Genomic DNA, 24,538 nt, shown 5'->3' on the forward strand with positions numbered 1-24,538 from the left:
GTTGCCTCCCCTGCCATTTGAGAACTTCTTCCTCTGTGGGCATATCTATCCTGTGCCTTGTGAACTATTAACAGAAACTTCAGTCACCTCTGCTCTGTCGTCATCCCTGCCAGCATCCTCCTCCAATCCATATGAGCAAGCTCCTCTCTCTTCCCTTTGTAATTCCCTTTATTCCATTGCGATACTGATACATGTCGTTGATACCAATATGTACCATAACTTCTGACTGCTCACTCTCCCTTTTCAGAATATCGTGGACGTGTCCAGAAACATTTTGGACCCTGACACCTGGGAGGCAAACTACAATCCCTGTTTTCTTTTTGTGCCCACAGAATCATCTAAATGTTCTCCTGACTACAGAGTACCCTATCACTGCTGCCATCCTCTTCAGTTCCCTACTCTTCTGAGCCAAGGGCCAGACTCAGTGCCGGAGGCATGGCTGCTGGAGAAGGCAGGAGACTAGGGTTGAAAGGGTTAAAAAAAATCAGTCACGATTGAATGGCAGAGTAGACTCAATGAGGTGAATGGTCTAATTCTGCTCCTATGTCTTATGGACTCTAAGCCTGTCACTGAAGTGTTGCACAAATTCAGGGCCAATTAGGGAGGCACAAAATTTCTAACATTTCCAGTGATATCCACACCTCACAAACAAATAAGGAAACTATCAGGTGCCCTCATCATGAGCAAACTGAAACTAGATACTTAACATAAGTGAAGAACCACGTTTTTGTGGGAGACACATCATTAGCATATGCAATGTACAGCAGGGGCTAGTACTGCGACTGACCCCAGTGGGAGGCCATAGCAGATTTTCCTTTGGTGGTTAATTTGATATCCGAGGTGCACAATGAACTTTTAGCTGCTGACAGTGGAATTATTTAGTTAAATGAATTTTACAAGCATGCTTTTAACTGCAACATGACTTACCGCAGAACAGTGAAACTAAGGTCAAAACCAAAGCAAATCTCACTTAGAAACTCTTGGGTACCTCTTGGCTAACAGAGCCAACATGCTATGCAGTTCTTTATTTGCCAACAGCAGAATTCTAATGCTCAACTTAAGTTTAGAAACCCAATCACAATTTCCATTTCCAGCATGCCATGAGAATCAGTTGTAAAACAATGAGCAAAGCTGGTATAGCTTGAGTAGCTCCATGTGCAAGCCCTACTTTGAACTTCCCGATAGCTGCAACATGAACACGAACGAAACACTCCAAATGATCTTAAAAATCCTGAGCATCATCAACCATGACCTGGTAAATGATCCAAGCAATGAAGTCTTCAACTTTCCAAGGAAAACCTAGACAACTCTTAACACTTGTGAACAAGTGACCATCTGATCTACAAGTAACATAACTAACAGTCTGTTACTGAAGTCACAACACTTTACACATATCAAATGCATGCTGTGACAGATCCATGCACAATGCCTCAAATGAAGCAGCTGAATGGATTCCTAACCTTGACATTGAACCATGACTGCTTCCCTGCTATTGAAACTTGCAAATTCTTACACAATGTGACAGAGTAGGTGCAGAAACAGTGTGTGTTTTGCTGCTGAAGTGTCTGGAACCAGAGACTGGTCACTTAGAATACAAATGAGAATTTTTTCGCTCTAAGAGTAGTGTATCTTTGTAATTCATCATGCAAGGCTATGGAAACTAGCTTCTGAATACATTCACAACAGTGACTAATAGATTGTTGGTTATTAAAAGGATTAAGGGACAGGTGGTTAGTGCCAATCTTGCTGAGGAAGCAGATCAGCCAAATGGTGGAATTCTGCTTTAATTATTTAGAAAGAAACATCAGTATATAATCTATATCAACTATCAGAAAGAATATATCAAGAGGTGTGCAAGCTATCATGATTATAAACACAAAATTAAGAAATGGTAGTAGGTTGGGTATGAATTGGACTTTGGTTTTTCAGGTTTAACTGGTAAGAAATGAAGAATAATTAGCAACCATGCAGAATCTACTTTCAAAACCCCTCATATGGCTTTCAAAATTACACTATGCTACTGACCAACGTATTTGTCACTGGGGTTAGGCATGAGCATCCAGAAATGTGGGGTGGGCAGCCATGGGATGGGTAACAAAGATAGAGATTTTGCAGAGGATGTTCACACAGGTTTTACTCCATTGCCTGTGTCACCCAGAAGAAATTCTGTGAATGGGTCTCCAGTATTCAAGCACCTTATAGTTTTAGTAGAGCAAAGCAACTGCTGAAATGACATTTGATCATAAACCATGGCCTGACAGATTGCAGAGTTTACTATCATCACACATACTTGGGTGCTGAAGTCAGTGTCTTTTGAAAGATGAAATCCACTACCTTCTTAAACAAAGTAGAGTTAAGGCCAGACTTTATCACTGTGTCTATCTGGTGACCTGCATGGGTGTTTCTCTACAATCAGGGTAAGCAGATTTCATCTCACAGAACAGCTTCACCATGTAGCTTGCAGAATCAGTGCACAGAAATATCACATCAGCCATGACTTTTTTTATTTTGATTAAGTTGAGCTTATAGAAGTCGAAAGATACCAAAAGTTGATGCTTTATTGACTGACGATTTTTAACAACCAAAATTAACCAATATTGCTGATCACCAAAGTAAAAAACAAAAAAATTCAAGCTCTATGTGTAGGCTCCCAGTGGCATAAGTGTTAGAATGTAAAAATATAGAATTTAGAAGATAAACAAGGAACAAAGGCACATGATTTTAATATGGGATTTTAACATTCATTTTGATTTAGATAAGCAGACTATCTCAGGGCAGAATTTCTTTAACATATTCTGGATACCTTTCTGTACACTATGCCCTAGAAGCAACGAGACAGACCATATAAGATTTAATAACGAGCAATGTGCCAGATTTAATTAACAGTCTAACAGTACATGAACATTTATCTAATGGTGATCACACGATTAAGTTCAATGTTCTGTTCAAAGCAATGGAACGCAAACTGGCAACCAAGATTCTAGATTTGTTGACTTCCACATGATGAGACTTTAGCAACGGTATATGGTGTAAATAAACTAATAGCAAATACTATTAAAAATTAAATTAGTATATTGAACCACTTTATACCCCTGAGGAAAAAGCAGCCTACTTGCATAAAATTATAGCAGGGATTAAATAAATAAGTACAATATTAAGCTAAAATTAAAAAAATATATAAATGCAAACTCCAGGCAACTGGGAGAACAGCAAAAGATGACAAAACAAGTAATAATAGCTACAAAAAGGGAGTATGAAGATAAGCTCGCAAGGATACCAAGACAAGCACAAAAGTTTTACAGTTAGTAAAAATAGAATGTCAGAGAACATGAAGATACCTTGAAAATTAATGTGATATTGCAATGCAAGGTAAGAAGAATATGCAAATATGCCACATAGTTAATGTGTTTAAGTGTAACATTACAGAATAAAGCTGGAAGTTTGTTGGTCATATGTCCCAAGGAAACTAATGGCAATTTGGAAAATGAAATTGTAATCAAAAAAAGGGAATGAAATTGACAAATTTGTAAGGCTAGATAGTTTGCAGTAGCAGCTGTTTTAAAGCAATAGGAAAGTCCCGGGCAGAAGACTAGTGAAGCTGGTAGAGTTGCTACCTTACGCTCCAGTGACCCAGATTCAGTCATGAGTTTTGGTGCCATTTATTGGAGTTAGCATGCTTTCCTTGTAATCGTGTGGGTATTCAGTTTCCTCCCTTAACCCTAATACCATGTAGAGGTTCATTGGCTATTGCAAATTGCCCATGTGTATGTGAGAGGTACAGTCTGGAGAGGTGCAAGGGGAATGAATAGGAAGGTGGGAAAAGATGGGTTTAGTGTATGTAGATCAGTATAAACGGACAGCTGACGTAGACTCAGTTGGCTGAGGGGCTGGCAGCACGAACAATAAAGCAATAAATATAGTCTCTGAAAAATTTCACCAATTAGGAACTACTCAATTAAAATGCAAAAGTGTTTGCCAATCATTTGATAAGAATAATAAAACCGGGAAGCAAGGAAATTCGAGGTATGTTAGCCTATCATCTGAGAGTGGCAGGGGGCTTGGAATGTAATATCAGCAAAGGTGGTGGAAATAGATACCATAATAACGTCTACAAGGCATTTAGATAGATGCATGACTAGGCACACAGCAGAGTGGGCAGACGGGATTAGTTTAGACTGGCATCATGGTTGGCACAGACATGACGAGCTGAAGGACCTGTTCTTATCCTGTACTGTTCTACTAGTAAAGGACACAGAAGCCGCCTGGGAGGACCCTCACTAGGGTTGCAGGCCCATTTAGATTAGCTTGGCCCAGTTAACTATTCCATATACCACAAATAAGCTGTAGTACACCCAGTCCTCATTAACTGCAGTTATGCTATTCATGCCCGAGCTCTAAAAGGTACTAATCACTCACTGTATAAGTATAGATTTCAGTCTGTAGATCACTGTGCCAAGTGGCTACCTGTTATGTACTCATGCCTTTGTTTAGAGAACTTACTTTGTGACTTCAAAACCGATCATTGTTTCCAAGTTTCAATGGGAGTAATTTTTAAGTTGAAGTAACTTCTGTTTAGGTACCAATGTACTAATACTTTGGAACATAATAGGTCATATTTATGTTTTCTATTTGAGGGTATAGTAGGTATGAAGGAGAGGGTCTAGTAGTATCTGTGCCTTATATTACCCGTAGCAAATTTGAGCTCCTACCCCTGATAGATAATGAGGACTGACTACATGAGAAGTTGGGGTAAGGTGCAGAACAGCAAATGAGCAAAGCTTGATAATTATGAGGAGCAATGGATTAAAAAGATAAATTGTTGAAATTAGATTAAAAAGGCTGGGAAATGGCTTGGGTAAAGTAGAACCATTAGTGTATAGACCAAATAAGTAGAATGGCAAAATAACAATATAAATGATTAGCAGAGGTGCAAGAATAGTACTTTAATCTGCTGAAATTAATTTTGGCTGAATAAGGTGGAAATGTTACTGCACTGACCATACATATGCTACTGAGGAGAACCTCTGGTTCAGTAAGCCTGCTTACCATAATACCTATTGAAACAGGCCCAGACAAACTTGTAGTTGTGAGTTACTCTGTTCACTACAGCTCCCAGACAGCTCACACAATGCTGCACGACCTGTCAGAAAACAAGATGAATACCATTACACAAAAGTACTAAACAAACCAACTCTTAATATTCATGTACATGACACGTCATCGAATGGACTCTTGCTCTACAGTAGCACTGAAATGTTTATTATTACTGTTCAAACTGAACAAAGTACAACCTTCACATAAATAAGTTGTTGCAGAGTTAAAGACGGAAAAAACATTTTACAAAAGCAAGACACTGCAGATCCTCACTGTAAATAGTAAAATTTTATATATCAGCAAGTTGGGAGAACCTACAGAACAAAGATAAAGGCTGCTCTGCTTTGCACAGCATTTGTGGAAATGACATTAGCAGCAAGGCAGGGCAAAGAGCTGTAGGGTGAGCATACAAACAATTCTTGAGTGAGAATCACAATATGGTCATGCCACAGGAGGTGGCCATTCAGCCCATCAAGTAATGCAAACTTTGAAAATTACATTACTTCATTACTTGCTTTATCCCCACAGCTCCGCTAATTTGTCTTCCTCAAATGCCAGTCAATTCCCTCTTAAAAGCTCTGAATGACCACTTCCACCACAGCTAATCAGTAAGAAACAGGAGACTCAGTCTACCAAGTCCATACCAGTTATCAAGTACTCACTTTATTCTTCCCACATTTCTATCAGCTTTCCCCAAATTCCACAACTCCCTTTGATACCAGTGGCAATTTATAATAGCCAATTAACCTACACTTTGGCTATGGAGGAAACTGGAGCACAGGGGGAAACCCAGGCAGTCGTATGTAAACTCGATTTGGAATGAAAAGCACATTTCTGGCATTGAGGCAGGGATCCTATCAACCACACCACTGTGGCACCACTGTTATAAGTAGCAAGTTGCAGATCATTAATCACCCACTCAGGAAAACCTGTTTCTTTTTCCCAAAATTTTAAATTTTTGAAGTATTTGTAAATGGGAACAGCTTTCTTCAAGTTACTGAGTAATAAATGATCAACCCCCTTCCAAAGAAGAGTGGATGGCACTGGCCAAATCCACCATTTCATACTCCAAGTTGGTTAAAAACACAGCCTCAACATGCCTGATTGTCCTTTGTAAATCTTTAAAAGATTTTATTTATGCGAATCTCCCTGACAATCTTACCATCAATTCCAACAAGCCACCTAAAGAGCAGTGAGTCAACTGGAGCTTTCATGACAGACGTTTTTATTAGAGAATGTAATTGAGGAATATGGATTAGACATGGTGTGAAAGCAGGTTAGTCATGTTCAAAATTAATTGCAGAGGAACCTGAGGATCTAAAATAGCCTTGTTCTGATACGTTTCAGTGCTGTCCTTCACCAGCACTAAGATAGCCAACTGCCTATGACCTCTACAATGCCACTGTATAGATAGAATCCTATGACTCTGATAAAATATTGATTCAATAAAGAGCATCAACAGGCCAGCCCAATAATGAACTCTTTTCATGAGAAAATTTGTACTAGATATTAAATTGGAATGGGGAGAGGGGCTATACCAGACTAGTTAAGAAGAGACCAGTACAATCCCACTCTCAGAAAATGATCATTACAACTCAGTCCTCTTCCTTCATAATTATTGTGTACTTCTTTTCTCAGTGGCAGGACAGATGACACATCGGAAATGATATACAAGCTGTTGGGAACAGCTCTAGCATCCCTCAGTATCAGTTCTGGACATCATGAAGTGTCAAGGCTTAGGTCAAACATTTGGTCAGGAAATCGCCGGCTGATAATCTCCCACTAATGACCCTCCGTCATATAACAAAAATATTATAGCACAGGATATTAACTAGCCATGCTGACTCCTTATGGAGCAATCTATTTAGTATTATTTTCAGTTCTCTTTCCCTCCAATTTCTTGCCAATTTCTCAAAGGCTGCCCAGAACTGAAAGTAGGTTGTTGTGTAGCCGAGGAGATCATTCTCAAATGTCTACCCGATTCTCTTTACAAACCTTTAACTTGTATCCTTCTGCTCCAGACTGTCACCAAGATGTGTACATATATTTATGCTCATAACTTCATGTGTCTTTCATCCTCTTCAATCTTTTCTCCAGTTCTTGAAACATCCATGGAAACAGTCCCCTTTCTCTTATCCAACCTGATTCTACATTAAACTGACTTTAACTGTCTTTGCTCCATGAACAGGAGATTCAGTTTCTCCTGTATAATCTTGTAGTTGAAAACCCTTATTCCTATTGTTGTTCTTTTTGCATCTTCAAGAACCCTTGACCCTTTCTAAGGTGCTGTACTCAGATTAGACGCAATACCACAGCTGTAGCCAATCCAGTTTTTCTTCACAAGAAGTTCAACGTAACTGTTTCACCAGGCACCAGTTAGAAGCACGGCACAATATTGTTCACTGCCTGAAAAAATGCACAACAGCATCTAGCTTGGCAGCACTTTTATTACCTTAAATATTTACTCCTTCAAAAACTAGTACACCTTGGATAGTGGGTACCATTTTTAAATACACTAGTTATCCTTCTTGATCATTCCAATAGCACCTCCCACACACACAAGGACAAGCACAGCTGGAGCATGGGAACACCATCTCTTGCAGGCCTTACCCCCTCCAGATTAGTAAGTGTCCTAATAGCTCCTTCATTATTACTGGCTCTAAATCTCAGAAATCACACTGTGCAGCACCGTGCAAATACCTTCACAATACAGACCTCAAGAGCTCAAGGAGGTCACCCCACACTACGATCGCCAAGACAAGAGATGGGTAATAAATAGATCTTTTTAAACCATTGTGCAGATATATGAGTGAATAAACAGTTGAAACCATAAGTATTTCCATGTTACTTAAGGCTTTTACTGTCAATATTATATAGTAAAACTTGTACATGTTGCTCAGATTTTCAGCATCTGCAGATTTTCTTGATAGTAAAACTTCTTCACACTTTCACCAAATCTATTGCCGTTTTCAGAAAGCATGCTGCCCAGTTCATGCCTAATCAAGATCAAGGTACTCCTGATTCTTTGTGCCACGGTACATCATAGCAGGACAGCGTAGAAAGGTGTTGTAGGATGGAGGGCTTTAGGATTTTGTGATACTAAGAGCACTTATGGGAGAGGTGGGACCTGGGTGGGCCACAGAGGTGGCAACTCCACAGACAGGAACTCACGTCCTTAGAGAGATTTAGTGGTACTGTTCAAAAGCAAGGTTTAAAATCAGCCTGGACGTTTTTTGTGTGTGCAGGTACATGTGGAGGAGAGGCATGAATGGGGGTGTGCACGTGGGGAGGGGTGCGTTTTATGGTGCTGGGAAGTTGACATAGATTTCAGAATGCTATCTTTGTAGTAAACTCAACAAAAAGTGTGAGATAGTGGAAATTATAAATTAGAATTTTTAGAAAATTAAGCCGAGATGTAAAGAGTATCAGTCTGAAGGATGTAAATAAGACTTCAAGAGTACAGAGAAAATTGACAAGGATGTTGCTGGGACTTGAGGCCCTGAGTGACAGGGACAGGTTAAATAGATCAGGACATTATTCCCCGGAACAGTGAAGACTGAGGGGAGATTTGGTACAAAATTATGAGGAGTACAGATGGGGTAAATGTAAGCAGGCTTTTTCCACCGAGGTTGAGTGACACAACAACTACAGGTCATGGATTAAGGGTGAAATGCTTAAGGGGAACCGGTGGGGGGAAAGACTTCTTTACTCAGAGGATGGCAAGAATGTGGAACAAGCTTCCAGCGCAGGTGGTGGATGCTGGGTTGATTTCAACATTTAAGAGAAATTTCGATACATACAAGAAGGGTATCGAGGGTGCAGGTCAACGGAACTGGGCAGATTATGGTTCAGCACAGACAAGAGGGTCTAAAGGACCTACTGTAGTGTTCTATGTCTCTATGAGAGCTGTTCTCAGGAAGTGACCATAACACAATTAGATTTATTTAATTTATTTATTTAGATTAATTATAAACTCAGTTACAGAGAAAGGTTGAATAGGTTAGGACTTTTATTCCCTGGAGCGTAGAAGAATGAGGGGAGATTTGATAGAGGTATATAAAATTATGATGGGTATAGACAGAGTGAATGCAAGCAGGCTTTTTCCACTAAGGCAAGGGGAGAAAAAAACCAGAGCACATGGGTTAAGGGTGAGGGGGGAAAAGTTTAAAGGGAACATTAGGGGGGGCTTCTTCACACAGAGAGTGGTGGGAGTATGGAATGAGCTGCCAGACGAGGTGGTAAATGCTGGTTCTTTTTTAACATTTAAGAATAAATTGGACAGATACATGGATGGGAGGTGTATGCAGGGATATGGTCCGTGTGCAGGTCAGTGGGACTAGGCAGAAAATGGTTCGGCACAGCCAAGAAGGGCCAAAGGGCCTGTTTCTGTGCTGTAGTTTCTATGGTTTCTATTTGGCCTTTCAGAAAAGAACACATGTGATAGATAAATATATCAGAAAAGGATCAAGATGAAATAGGAGTGAAAGATCTAAATTAAAATAGTGATTCTTTATTTGACAGAGCTTAATGGTAACAGTTATATACAGTAAATCACTGTCAGAGCAATGTGGGGCATGTTCCCACAAAGTAAGTGAGATAAATTCTAAGAGAGAAGCTTAGGTGGGATACAAATAATTTAATATATCAGATAGCCAAGAAGAGTATCAAAACTACAGCAATGAAATTAAACATGGAAATTCCTTAAAAACAATGAAAGAATATAATAACAGCAGGTAAGATTAAAAAAATCTAAAGAAGGTAATAAACAGGAACAGCAGGCAAACAGGCCCCCTGAGACTGCTCCAAAATCCATGAAGATCATGGTTATTTCAGTCTTGGCTTAAACCCACTTTCCCAGTTTCTCCCAGTGCTCCTTAATACTTTTATAATTCAAATGTGAGGCAAACTCTGTTTTGAATGATTCCACCTTTACAGCTTTATGTGGTGAATCCCTCCAAGTGATGAAATTCTTGTTCATCTCCACCTTAAATAGGCTTTCCTTTATAAGTTCATAAGGACCATGAGGATAACTAAAACAGTCTAAACAAGAATTAAGAATCAGATTTCTTGAAATTTGTTATTTTGCATCAGCAGTATAGTGTAAAGAGGGTGGAGCTCGAGGATGAGGATAAAGTTCTTCAAGAATATTTTGACCTTGTGTTCATAAAAGAACAAAATGATGCCTTTGTTACAGTTAAAAAAAGATGAATATGAAACAAAGTGAAATAAACATAGTAAGAGAGGAGGTTTATTAGTTTGAATGCAGGTAATTTGGTGACCTGAATGAAATAATTCCAGGCTATGAGAACACTGCAGAGACCCTGAATGCCATTTTTCAACACTTCCTGGTTACAGAATTGGGACCACAGGAGTAGACAACTGTTCGCCTTGCTTAGAAAGGATGGATGGGATAAAACAAAAAAAAACAGGTTAGTGGTGGACAATCTAATGCAATTCATTCGAAAGAACTTACATTTAGAAAGGCGCAGAGTAATCAGGGACAGTCAGCATGGATATGTTAAGGGAAGATCATGCCTGACTAATGTGGCCTTTCTATGAGCAGGTAACGATGAGTGACAAGAGCAATAACATCAAAAAGGCTGATAATAGCAAGGCTTCTTACAAGATTGCACGTGGAAAGCTGGTCAAAAAGATAAAAGGATAAAACCACGAGTAACTGGATCCAAAATGGAATCAGTGGCAGGAAGCAAAGGCACTGCGTGAGCAATTCTTCGGTGAGTGGAGGGTTGTTCCACAAAGCTCAGTAATTGGCCAAATACTTTCCTTATATATATTAATAACTAGACTAAAATATACATACGTCCATAAGAAAGGAGTAAGATGATGATACAAAATTTGGCCATGTACACAGCAAGCTGTAGACTGCAGCAAGACAGAGATTATTTCATTGGTTGAAACATGAAAACATGGAAAGTGAAATTTAATCTAGAGAAGCGCGAGGTAATGTGCAAAAATGTAGAGGGATACAGCAGGGTACTCAGTGGGGTGGAGGAACAAAACAGTGGGACTTTGGATTATATATCCACAGATTTTCAAAAGGTGTCAGAAAAAGGCCAACAACATCATTAAGGATCCCAGTCACCCTGCTCACGGACTGTTCATCCAGCTCACATCAGGAAGGTGGCTAGGTAACATCCATACCAAGACCACCAGACTCAATAACAGTTACTTTCCCCAAGTAGTAAGGCTGATCAACACCTCCACCCACTAACTCCACCACGACTTTATTATTTCCCATCAGTCACCTTATGTACAGCCTAGTAGCGCTTGATGGACATAAAATCAAGCTATCTTATGTGTTTGTATTAATTGTGTTTTTATTATTATTTGTTCTTTAGTTTTATGTTACAATTTCTTTCTCCTTTATACCTTTGTATAGGAAATGACCTTAAGCAATCTTGAACGGTCAATAAAGTGGTTAACAAAGAATATGGGATGTTGCCCTGAATAGTCGAAGTATGGCTTCCGCTGGAACTGTAAGCCATTTCAAATACACTACAGCCTGAGTACTGTGTAGAGTTCTGGTCTGCACATAACAGGGTAGATGTGTTTCCACTGGGGAAGGCGCAGAAGAAATTTAAGAGGATGTAACAGGGGCCAAAACTTGTAGCTATGCTAAAGAATTAGACAGTTTTTTTGGAGATAACTAAAGGATACAGAATTGTGAGAACTAGAGATGGCTAAGGGAAAGATGAAATTCCTGCGGCAGGGAAATTCGTAAGCCAGCAAGGATAGCTATGATCACGGTGAAGGGAGCACCAGGCTTGAAGAGCCTGCTGGCCTAGTCCTGTTCTAATTTTCTTGTGTTCTTGTGAAGGCCCAGATTCTTCCCCTATCATAAATTTTCTATGATTCTAGCCCTTTGTTTTGAAGGTTTCATTTTTATTAAGATAAATTTAAATAAAAAAATAAAATTAATTTAAAATCTTTAAAATAAAAAGCATCAAAATGTTCTGTTTCTCTTGAAGACTTATGTATTTAGACTCTAACTGTCTCAATTCCTACATCTTGCTAAAATTGCAGCTTTTGGTTTATACTAGCTCTCCATTATTCCTATAAAGTACCACCTACATTCTTGAGGGTGAAATTTGACCTGTTTGCCTGATCTGAAATCAATGACCATGACAACTACACATACCCAAGTTCAGATCATTATCATGAAGTAAAAGCAGAGCAATCCTATTATGCAAAGAGCCTCTTTCCAATCCGAACAACAATCACTGACCATACAAAAACATCAGCCACTACGCCAACTTTGCAAACACCAGCAAATCTCCTTTATTTCATTTCTCTAAAGTTACCTTCGAGCTCAGGCGCAGTACACTCTGAACTGCACTTGGTCTCTCTTTTCATTTTTTACAGTGGTTGACCAACTTAGAAACAAGATTAGGTCATTCATCCTCTCATTATTGATAGGAATCTCAACTTCACAAAGGTATTTGCTTTGCAAGCTTTAGTACTCATGACTTGTACTAACTTCTGCAGTATAGCTCATCACATTGCAGAAACTGAATTTTGTAGTTCAAACCTGTTTACTTATATCCACCCTAGATTCTTACCGTCATTCCATGTTTGAGGATAAGTTTCATGAGGTCTTCCTCTATAGTCGCCAAGAAGGTCTCACTCGGATGCTCCATCAACGGAACAACTAGTTCCAAAATCTTTGCCACGTTACAGATGACAAGGAAGTCACTCTGTGTCTAGAAATGAAAAGATCAAATAGGAAATAGAGAAGAACATACAGCCCACAATGCCCACCTATTTCATTTCATACCATTACAGCACAGATTCAGGTAATGCAGAATACTCTACTGGAACTACCGATTATACCAATCTGTTTAGTCATAGATCATAAAGAAACATATTTTTCTTCACCACCTTATTCAGCTTTCCACCAATTTTCATAGACCCTTGGATAGCAAGGAACATTGCAGCATGAAAATAGGTCCTTTTGGCCCATCTCATCCACAAAACCAAAGTATCTTGTAGTTAGTCCCATTTACCTCCAAACCTTTCCTATCTATGTACCTGTAGAAGTAGCTGTTCAAATGTAATTGCGGCCAACTCTACCACTTCTCTGGAATCCCTTAGCCTCCAGTCCTGGTAACACCCTTCTGAACTTTTTCTGTACGCTTTTCTAATTCAGACACATTTCCCATAGTTGGGAATCAGAACAGTATACAAATACTGCAAGTGAGCTCTCACCATCATTCTGCACAATGAAGGCAAGTTGCCAAATGCCTGCTTCACCAAGCTCCCTTTGTTCCTCAATACTCCACATTTGTACGTGCTCAACTCTAAATGGCTCACCTCACACTCAGTGGGATTAAATTCCACATACCATTGCACTGCCCACCTTACCAACAAATCAATAATATCCTGTAGCCTGCTCTTTATTACCAACACCACCAATTTTTGCATTATCTGTAATCTTATTAGACCACAAGATATAGGAGCAGTATTAGACTATTTGGTGCACCGAGTCTGCTCTGCACATCTCCTACCATTAAGCCAGCTGCGGATACTAATAGGATGGTGGCAGAAAGTTGTTTCTCAGACTAGAGGCTGTGATTAGGGTTGTGCCTCACGGATTGGTGCCAATAACCTTGCAGATGACCCAAAATAGATAGTTTAGCGGACAGTGAAGAAGATTATCAAATATAACTGGGGGATCTTGATTGTCTGAGCAAAGAATGGCAAAGGAAGTTAAATACTGATCAGTGTGAAAGTCAAATCAAAGTAAGAGTTTTACAGTGAATGAATGGTGTTAAACAGAAAGACCTAGAATTCAAGTACATGGTTTCCTGAAAGTGGAGTCACAGGTCACAGGGTGGTGAAGGTGGTTTCACAGTCACGGCATTGAGTATAAACATTGGCGGTCATGGTGAGGTTGTACTAGATCTGGTAAGGCCACATAAGCACTACGTTTAGTTTTGGTCAGCCTGCTGCAAAGAAGATATTGTTAAACTGGAAAAGAGTAAAGAAAAGATTTACAAGGATGTTGCCAGGACTTGAGTAATGAGTTAAAAGGGAGAGGTTGTACAGGCTAGGACTTTATTCTTTGAAGTGTAGGAAACAGAGACTTTATTCTTATAGAAGTGTACAAATTATGAGGGGATTAGATAGGATGTATGTCTTTTTCACAGGGTTGGGGAAGAAAGAACTAGAGGACATAAGGTGCTAGAGGTGAGAGGGGAAAGTTTTAATAGGAACTTGCAGGGCAACTTTTTTTTACACAAAGTGTGATAAGTATATGGAATGAGATGCGAGAAGAAGTGGTTGAGGCAGATACAGTTTGAAATGACAACTGGACAGGTCCATGGATTGGAAAGGTTTAAGGTTAAGGGCCAAATGATGTCAAATGGGACTGGATATATAAGCATTTGGATAGACAAGGACTGATTAAGGATAGTCAGCATAGCTTTGTGCATGATAGGTCATGTCAAACCAATTTTAAACTTTTGAGTAAGTTACCAGAAAAATGGACGAAGGCAGTGGATATTGTCTACGTGGTATTTTACAAGGTCCTGCATGGGAGGTGGTCAAGAAGGTCCTGTTGCTTAGCGCTCAGGATCAGGTAGTAGACTGGATTAGACATTAGTTTTGTGGGAGAAGCCAGAGAGTGGTAGTAGATGGTTGCCTTTCTAACTGGAGTCCTGTGACTAGTGGTGTGCTGCAGGGATTGGTGCTGGGTCCTTTGTTGCTCATAATCTCTATCAATGATCTGGATGATAATGTGAACTGGATCATCAAATTTGCAGATGACACCAAGATTGGGAGTGTAGTGGACAGTGAGAAAGGCTATTATGGATTGCAAGGGGATCTGCATCAGCTGGAAAAATAGGCTGAAAAATGACAGATGGAATTTAATGCAGACAAGTACAAGGTTTTGCACTTCGGTAGGACTAACCTTAAAAGCCAAGTCTTACAAAGTGAACAGTAGGGCACTGTGGAGTGTGGTAGAACAAAGGGACCTGGGAATACAGGTCCAAGGTTCATTTAAAGTAGCGTCACAGGTAAAGAAAGCTTTTACCACATTGCCTTGAATAGGTTAGGACTGTATTTTTTAAGAACACAAAAGATTGAGAGATTTGATAGAGATATAGAAAATTATAAGATGTATAGATAGGGCAAATGCAAGCAGGCTTTTCCCACTGAGGTTGGATGGGACTACAACTAGAGGTCATGGGTTTAAGGGTGAAAGGTGACAAGTTTAAACAGAACATGAGGGGAAACTTCTTCACTCAGAAGGTTGTGAAAGTGTGGAATAAACTGTCACCACAAATGCATGCAAGCTCAAATTCAACATTTAAGTGAAATCTGGATAGGTACATGGATAGAAGGGGTATGGAGGGCCATGTTGATGGGAGTGGGCAGTTTAAATGGTTTTGGCATGGACTAGATGAGCCAAAATGCTTGTTTCTGTGATGTACTTTTCTATGACTCTAACCTAAACGCATTTTGGTTAGCATGGATCAGTTTGCCTGTTTCTGGTCTGTATGACTATTTATATCCAAAACTGTCAGTGTACATGACAGTAAGTGCCACAGTAAGATACGTGGAGGGTTGATGGTGTTGAGGAAGCAGGGAGACTGCAGAAGGACTTACACGTATCAGGAGAATGGGCAAAGAAGTGGCAGATGGGATATTGTGTAGGGAAGTGTATGGTCATGCATTTTGGTAGAAGATATAAAGGCATTGGCTATTTTCTAAATAGGGAGAAAGTACAAAAATCAGTGGTGCAAAAGGACTTTGGAGATCTTGCGCAGGATTTTCTAAAGGTTAACTTGCAGGGCAAGTCAGTGGTATGGAAGGCAAATGCAATGTTAAACCATAAGATGTAGGAGCAAAATTAGGCCATTTGGCCCATCAAGTATGCTCCACCATTTCATCAAGGCTGATCCATTTTCCCTCTCAGTCCCAATCTTCTGCTTTCTCCCTGCATCCCTTCATGTCCTGACTAATCAAGAATTTATCAACTTTGGCCTTAAATACATCCAATGACAGCCTCCACAGCCACCTGTTGCAATGAATTCCACAGAATCACCATTCTCTGGCTAAAGAAATTCCTCTTCATTGTCGTTCCAAAAAGACACCCCTCAATTCTGAGGCCGTGTCCTCTGGTCTTAAGACTTTTCCACCACAGGAAACATCCCCTCCATATCCATTCTATCAAGGCCTTTCACCATTTGATAGGTTTTAATTCAGCCATCTCTCATTCCTCTGATTCTGGTGAATACAGGCCCAGAGCCATCAAACGCTCTTCATATGACAAGCCATTCAATCCTAGAATCATTTTAAGGAACCTTCTTTGAACACTCTCCAATGTCAGCATATCCTTTCTTGGATAAGGAAAACCAGGTAACTGCAAAGAGTTCACAAACTTTTTCTTGCAACTGTACATATTCTGCGCCTTACAAATTGCTCCCGAAAGTTCCAGCTATTGATGTTCTGCCGTCATCCCTGCTAGTGTTCCTTCCCAATCAATTTTGGTCAGTTCTTCTCATGCCTTTGTAATACTTTTTACTTCACTATAATACTGATACATCTGACTTTAACTTTACCATTTCATCAAGGCTGATCCAATTTTCCTCTCAGCCCCAACCTCTTGCCTTCTCCCCGTACCCCTTCATTCCCTGACTACTCAAGAATCTCTCAACCTCTGTCATTAAATATACATAAAGACTTGGCCTCCATAGCTGCCTGTGGCAAAGAATTCCACATATTCACTACTCCCTAGCTAAAGAAATTCCTCCTTATCTCCATACTAACAGGACGCCTCTCTATTCTGAGGCTGTGTCCTCTAGTCTTAGAAGTCTATATTATGATCACTGGCCCCCCTAAGGGTTCTGGTTCATTGCACAACACCCAATCTAGATTAGTTGATCCCTTACTGGGCTCAACCAAAGCTGCTCTAAAAAGCCATCTTGTAGGTATTCTAGAAATTCCCCCTCTTGGGATCCAACACCAACCTGATTTTCCAATCAACATGCATATTGAAATCCCCCATGACTATTGTAACATTGCTCTTTTGGCATGCATTCATTATCTCCCTTGTAATTTGTAGACCAAATGTTTACTACTGTTTGGGGGTCTGTATACAACTCCCATCAGGGTCTTTCTACTCTTGCAGTTTCTTAGCTCCAACCACGACGACTCTATGTCACCTCTTTCGAGAGGACTAGAGTACAAAATCAAGGATGTAATGCTGAAGCTTTATAAGACATTGGTCAGACTGCACAGAGTATTGAGGGTAGTTTTGGGTCCCTCCAGAATGATGAGAAGAATGAGGGGGGGATTTCATTGAAACCTATTGAAAGGCCTAGATAGAGTTGATGTGGAGAAGATGTTTCCTATAGTGGGGGAGTCTAGGACCAGAGGGCATAGTCCCAGAATAAAGGGACATCCCTTTATAACAGAGATGAGGGAAAATTTCTTAAGCCAGCAGGTGGTGAATTTGTGGAATTCATTGCTACAGAGAGCTCAGGAGATCCGGTCATTGAATATTTTTAAAGCAGAGGTTGATGGGTTCTTGATTAATAAGGTCATCAAAGACTACGGGGAGGGCAAAGGCAGGAGAATGGAGTTGAGATGGATAATAAACCAGCCACGATGGAATGGTGGAGCAGACTATCGGCCTGTACAAGAGAGACGGGTTACACCTGAACTACAAGGGGACCAATATGCTTGCAGGGAGGTTTGTTATTGCTATTGGGAAGGGTTTAAACTAGATTTGCAGGGGGATGGGAACCAGAGCGCCACAGCAGATAAATGGAGCGGGGGTGAAAATAAATGATGTTACAAGTTCATGCAAAGTCACAAATAGAAGGGTTGTGTGTGGTGGTAATAATCTTCTGGGGTGTGTCTATTTCAATGCAAGGAGTATTGTGGGGAAGGCTGACGAGCTGAGGGCATGGATTGACACATGGAATTACGACATTATAGCCATTAGTGAAACTTGGCTGCAGGAGGGGCAGGACTGGTAGCTTAATGTTCCAGGGTTCCGATGTTTCAGATGTGATAGAGGCGGAGGAATGAAGGGTGGAAGGGTGCATTGCTAGTCAGAGAAAATGTTACGGCAGTGCTCAGGCAGGGAGGACAGATTAGAGGGCTTGTCTACCAAGGCCATATGGGTGGAGCTGAGAAACAGGAAAGGTAGGACCACATTAATGGGGTTATATTATAGACCACCCATAGTCAGTGAGAATTAGAGGAGCAAATCTGCAGACAGATAGCAGACAACTGCAGGAAACAAAGTTGTGATAGTAGGGGATTTTAATTTTCCATATATTGATTGGGATTCCCATACTGTTAAAGGTCTAGACAGGTTAGAGTTTGTAAAATGTGTTCAGGAAAGTTTTCTAAATCAATATATAGAGGTACCAACTAGAGAGGATACAATATTAGATCTCCTATTAGGAAATGAGTTAGGACAGGTGACGGAAGTGTGTGTAGGGGAACACTTTGGTTCCAGTGATCATAACACCATTAGTTTCAACTTGCTCATGGATAATGATAGATCTGGTCCTCGGGTTGAGGTTCTAAACCGGAAAAAGGCCAAATTTGAAGAAATGAGAAAGGATCTAAAAAGCGTGGATTGGGACAGGTTGTTCTCTGGCAAGGATGTGATTGGTAAGTGGGAGGCCTTCAAAGGAGAAATTTTGAGAGTGCAGAGTTTGTATGTTCCTGTCAGGATTAAAGGCAAAGTGAATAAGAATAAGGAACCTTGGTTCTCAAGGGATATTGGAACTCTCATAAAGAAGAAGAGAGAGATGTATGACATGTATAGGAAGGGAGCAAATAAGGTGCTTGAGGAGTATAAAAAGTGCAAAAAAAAACTTAAGAAAGAAATCAGGAGGGCTAAAAGAAGACATGAGGTTGTTTTCGCAGTCACGGTGAAGGATAATCCAAAGAGCTTCTACAGGTATATTAAGAGCAGAAGGATAGTAAGGGATAAAATTGGTCCTCTTGAAGGTCAGAGTGGTCGGCTATGTATGGAACCAAAAGAAATGGGGGAGATCTTAAATGGGTTTTTTGCGTCTGTATTTACTAAGGAAACTGGCATGGAGTCAATGGAAATAAGGCAAACAAGTAGTGAGGTCATGGAACCTATACAGATTGAGGAGGAGGAGGTGCTTGCTATCTTGAGGCAAATCAGAGTAGATAAATCCCCAGGACCTGACAGGGTATTCCCTCAGACCTTGAAGGAGACTAGTGTTGAAATTGCAGGGGCCCTGGCAGATATATTTAAAATGTCGGTATCTACGGGTGAGGTGCCGGAGGATTGGAGGATAGTTCATGTCATTCCGTTATTTAAAAAAGGCTCTAAAAGTAATCTGGGAAATTATAGGCTGGTAAATTATTGGAGGAGGTACTAAGAGATAGGATTCTACAAGTATTTGGATAGACAGGGACTTATTAGGGAGAGCTAACATGGCTTTGTGCGTGGTAGGTCATGTTTAACCAATCTATTAAGAGTTTTTCGAGGAGGTTACCAGGAAAGTGGATGAAGGGACGGCAGTGGATGTTGTGTATGTGGACTTCAGTAAAGTCTTTGACAAGGTCCCGCATGGGAGGTTAGTTACGAAGATTCAGTCGCTAGGTATACATGGAGAGGTAGTAAATTGGATTAGACATTGGCTCAATGGAAGAAGCCAGAGAGGGGTAGTGGAGGATTGCTTCTCTGAGTGGAGGCCTGTGACTAGTGGTGTGCCACAGGGATCAGTGCTGGGTCCATTGTTATTTATCATCTATATCAATGATCTGGATGATAATGTGGTAAATTGGATCAGCAAATTTGCCGATGACACAAAGATTGGAGGTGTAGTGGACAGTGAGGAAGGTTTTCAAAGCTTGCAGAGGGATTTGGACCAGCTGGAAAAATGGGCTGAAAAATGGCAGATGGAGTTTAATACAGACAAACCAAGGAAGGACAAACCAAGGTAGACCCAAGGTAAATGGTAGGGCACTGAGGAGTGCAGTAAAATCTGGGAATACAGATACAAAATTCCTTAAAAGTGGTGTCACAGGTAGATAGGGTCGTAAAGAGAGCTTTTGGTACATTGGCCTTTATAAATCAAAGTATTCAGTATAAGAGTTGGAATGTTATGACAAGGTTGTATAAGGCACTGGTGAGGCTGAATTTGGAGCATTGTGTGCAGTTTTGGTCACCTAATTACAGGAAGGATATTAATAAGGTTGAAAGAGTGCAGAGAAGGTTTACAAGGTTGTTGCCGGGACTTGAGAAACTGAGTTACAGAGAAAGGTTGAATAGGTTAGGACTTTATTCCCTGGACCGTAGAAGAATGAGGGGAGAGTTGATGGAGGTATATAAAATTATGATGGGTATAGATAAGAGTGAATGCAAGCAGGCTTTTTCCACTGAGGCTATGGAAGAAAAAAACCAGAGGACATGAGTTGAGGGTGAAGGGGGAAAAGTTTAAAGGGAACATGGGGGGGGGGCTTCTTCACACAGAGAGTGGTGTGAGTGGGGAATGAGCTGCCAGATGAAGTGGTAAACCCGGGCTCACTTTTAACATTTAAGAAAAACTTGGACAGGTACATGGAGGAGAGGTGTATGGAAGGATATAGTCCAGGTGCAGGTCAGTGGGACTAGGCAGAAAGATGGTTTGGCACAGCCAAAAGGCCTGTTTCTGTGCTGTAATGCTCTATGGTTCTTAATGGCCTAATTTTGTTTCTGTATCTTTGCTGTACACCACCACAGAAACCAACTTTAGACTACGAGATTATTCCTAATTGTCATCTTGAGCATCTGGAACCATTCCCACACTGACCTATCTGTACTCAGCATTCTCCACTGCCATGGCAAGGCCAAGTGCAAAGTAGAAGAACATCTCATCTCCTGCTTCGGTAGCTTACAGGCCAACAGTATGAACATTGATTTTTCTAACTTTGGGAATCAATACGAATTCCCATGTTTTCCTCCCATGCAAACTCACCTATTTTCTTTCCCATTTCTTCCCACTGCTGCTCACCTGACTGCATCTGCCAGTCAATCCTCCTCATGTGGTCCACTATAACCTATTAACCCTATGTACTGTTATATATTGGCCATTTTTCCTTTTCCCTCAAGTCCTGATCCAGCACCTTGACCTAAAATGTTGACTCTATAGCTGTTACTTGAACCACCAAGTTCTTCCACCTTCCTGTTTGTTTTCTGCAATATCACTATAATGAATTAAATATGTCAATTTATAATGCACGCAGGACAATTTACACGATTCCTGTTCTGAACTGTTGGACCCATGTGGCAATTTACTGAAGACCTCACTGAAGTGCATGTAGACCACACTAAACATGCTGCCCTCATCAATATATAGTAGATTCGGTTAATTAGGCCATCAGTGAAATCAGCAGCCGCTTATTTGGGACAGAAGACTGTTGTCAAACAGTTTCTAGCTAGCATCAGTTGCGTGCACTTGTGCAGCCATTAGATGCTACGCTGTGCCTAGAGCGAACAGTTTTTAAATAGTGTCTGTTGCTTGTGTTTCTGATCAAAAAGCACTGATTTTTGTCACTGATAGTTGACTACGGTTTAAAGTATTCAGGCTTGGAGATGCCAGAAAGGCCCAGAAGTGAAAATTAAATGATTTCAGTACTTCAACAAGTTACGAACTACAAAGAATTTGAAAGTCTAGACAATCATCTTGATATGACAATGAAAATGAAGAGTTGGAGGATGCTACCATCGAAAGCATTATATGAGGACAGTGTATTATCTGCACTGGGTTTCTGTGCTGATATTGTTCATTTCCAGTTAATAAAAGAACACGGCAGCGTACACTGGATGAATTCCTCCATTGATAACTATTAGAAACATACAGTTTTATAGCACTGTAGTAATAGTGGTAGTGTTCTGATTTGTTCTGTATTCATTTAAATACATAACTTTTACTGTTAAGCAGTACTGTGTCTTACAAATAAACTCTTCTTGGGCACTACATCTTTTTTTTCAGTTCTTTGTCTTTTTTTTACGCCTTTTTAATCATTTCCTTGTGACTTCAGCTAAATGGGGCAGCCACTTAATTGGGCCAAAATGTACTGGTCCCGATGTGTCCCAATTAACCGGGATCCACTGTATATTTGAAAAATTTAATCAAATGGACAGACAGGATCTTTCCTAACACAGATATACTGGTCATCATCTATTAATATGCTTGTTGTCCTAAATGCAGACTGACTCACTGCTCAGAAATTCCCCCCCCCCCCCCAATAACATCTTTCAGTAAGACGGCAGTGCATGTAAATGCAGCGGCCTCTTGGGGGCCAACCAAAGGTGCTGTTTTCTTTGTAAAATTTGTTTTTTTAACAATCCAAAGACAATTCGACTCCAAGAATTTCAGGTACTGCAAGGCTGCTCGTTGATTGGAGTAGCTGGACTGCTGTCGGCATCTGAGCCAGCTGAGGTGTCGAAAGGGGCCGGCCATGATGATGGAGATGGGGTTGGCAGAAGTGTCAAAGGGGCCAGCTGTGATGTTGGAGGAGGAGCCTGCTGAGGTGTCAAGGAGTTGGTTGGAATTTCAGGAAAGGAGACTGTCAGGATATTGGAGGAGTCAGTTTAGGTATGGAAGAGCTGATCTGGCTGCAGACTATGTACCCGCCTGCTACCTGGAAGCATCGAAGTTGGTGCAGTATAACCCTGGGAGATTGTCTTGGATGTTTCACTTGCTATCACAAGACTCTGTCGGACAGTGATAATGTAAGTTGTCACAGGCCTGTTATCCTTGTCTGATGGAGGGACAGTCGACATGGGAGTTGTGTAGCCTAGGTTGTAGTGAGGACTAGCCCTCAAGCCTCAGGCTTGCCTGCTGCTGCAGACCAGGTGAGATGGTGTCGATGCTCGGCTGGGGCCTGGCCTCTCCATTCGTTGCTGCCCTCTGGTGTTCAAATGGTGGAATGACAGCCTGGATTGTGTGCATCTGCACACCGCTGGGGAGATTGTACCACTGATTGCCAGACATTGTTGCTCAGGTTCTTGAACTATATATGTTTTTTTTCCTTGAGTGAACATGCTTCTTTGCTCGCTATTTTTAATTATGTTACTTGCCATTTTGATGTTTGCATTTCGGTCCCAAAGGAATGCAGTCTCGTTCAGCTGTATCTATGTATGATCTGAATGATAATTAAACTTGATTTGATTTGATTCCTGCCGCTGAGGTTAGATACTTACATTGCACTTTGTGGTAAGATATGGCTGCAGTGTCATTGCATGTTTCACCATCAGATGAGGCTGGATTTTGCTGAACAGGTATAAGGTGATTAAGCAGGCTACCAGACAGTTGGTATTCATGCCTTTACTATCTGAATCTGTAGGGAGAAACAAACTGGAGTTAACCGTCATAACCAAAGCATCTGGAAGAAACAGATAGCCTTTTGAGGAGACAAGGGAGCAGCAGTGTTCTTATCCATTTAGTTTAGAAAAATTAAAATGATCTCAAGTTAAACTCTAATTCTGAGAGAGTAGCTGTAATGATACTACATGGTTGTCTCTTGTAATTGGGAGAGTTTGGAACTAAAGGCTCCAACTGCAACTTTCAATTCGCTGAGGACTACACTTGTGGAAGTGTGACCAGTTACAGGTCCTGACAAACAGAATTGAGGAACTGGAGCTGGAGTTGGATATACTTCGCACCATCCTGGATGCTGAGAGCATCAAAGGCAAGAATTTTATTAGCAAGTTTAGTAAATTGATTTGATTTGATTTGGTTTATTAATGAGGTGATCAAACCCAAGATGCAGGAGGAAGGTAGATGGGTTTAACTGGAAAGGTAGAGGGAGCAGGCAGTCAGAGCAGGATTCCCATGATCATTCCCCCTCAGCAACATGTTTGGATTGGTACATGGATCGTAGGGATATGGAGGGTTATGGACATGGTGCAGGTCGATGGGAGAAGGCAGTTTAAATGGTTTTGGAATGGACTAGAACGGCTGAAGGGCCTGTTTCTGTGCTGTACTTCTCTATGACTCTATATGTCACTAGACACTTTAGAGAGGTGACCTCTCAGTGCACAGTACTAGCTCTGAGGCTCAGCAGGAACTGGCAAAAACAAACCAGTAGTGACATGAGACTTGATACTAGATTGACTGACAAAAGATCTGTGTTCATAAAGGAGATGCCAGGATGGTATGTTGCTTCCCAGGTGCCAGGATCAGGGATAATGAGCTTGATCTTATCTAATCTGGAAAAGGCTTGACAGGTGTTGAATGAAATGCAGTCCTTATTTTGAGGCAGTAGAGGGGATGACAATCAGCACTGTTCTGCCATGAGAAATAATCAACAGAGTAGAGGCAGTTTGGTTCAATATTGAGCAAAAAAAAAAGTTATATAAAGGTAATACAACTACTTCAGTTGAACAAAGAACTCGACAGCACAGTAAAGACCTTTTGGTTAAGAATGTTATGCT

General features: G+C 40.7%; 1 protein-coding gene across 4 annotated transcripts in view; it reads right to left on the bottom strand.

The window, feature by feature from the left end:
- Positions 1-24,538, bottom strand: part of LOC134347278 (nipped-B-like protein) — a 518,044-nt gene that overhangs the window by 92,950 nt on the left and 400,556 nt on the right. For all 4 annotated transcript variants that reach the window (XM_063049674.1, XM_063049675.1, XM_063049673.1 and 1 more), the window contains 3 exons: positions 23,306-23,442; positions 12,675-12,815; positions 5,047-5,140 (listed from right to left, as the gene is read on the bottom strand). In XM_063049674.1, coding sequence (XP_062905744.1) covers positions 5,047-5,140; positions 12,675-12,815; positions 23,306-23,442 — 372 coding nt within the window. The remainder of the gene's footprint in view (positions 1-5,046; positions 5,141-12,674; positions 12,816-23,305; positions 23,443-24,538) is intronic.

This window comes from Mobula hypostoma, chromosome 5 (assembly GCF_963921235.1).
Source record: "Mobula hypostoma chromosome 5, sMobHyp1.1, whole genome shotgun sequence".
Taxonomy (NCBI): Eukaryota; Metazoa; Chordata; class Chondrichthyes; order Myliobatiformes; family Myliobatidae; genus Mobula; species Mobula hypostoma.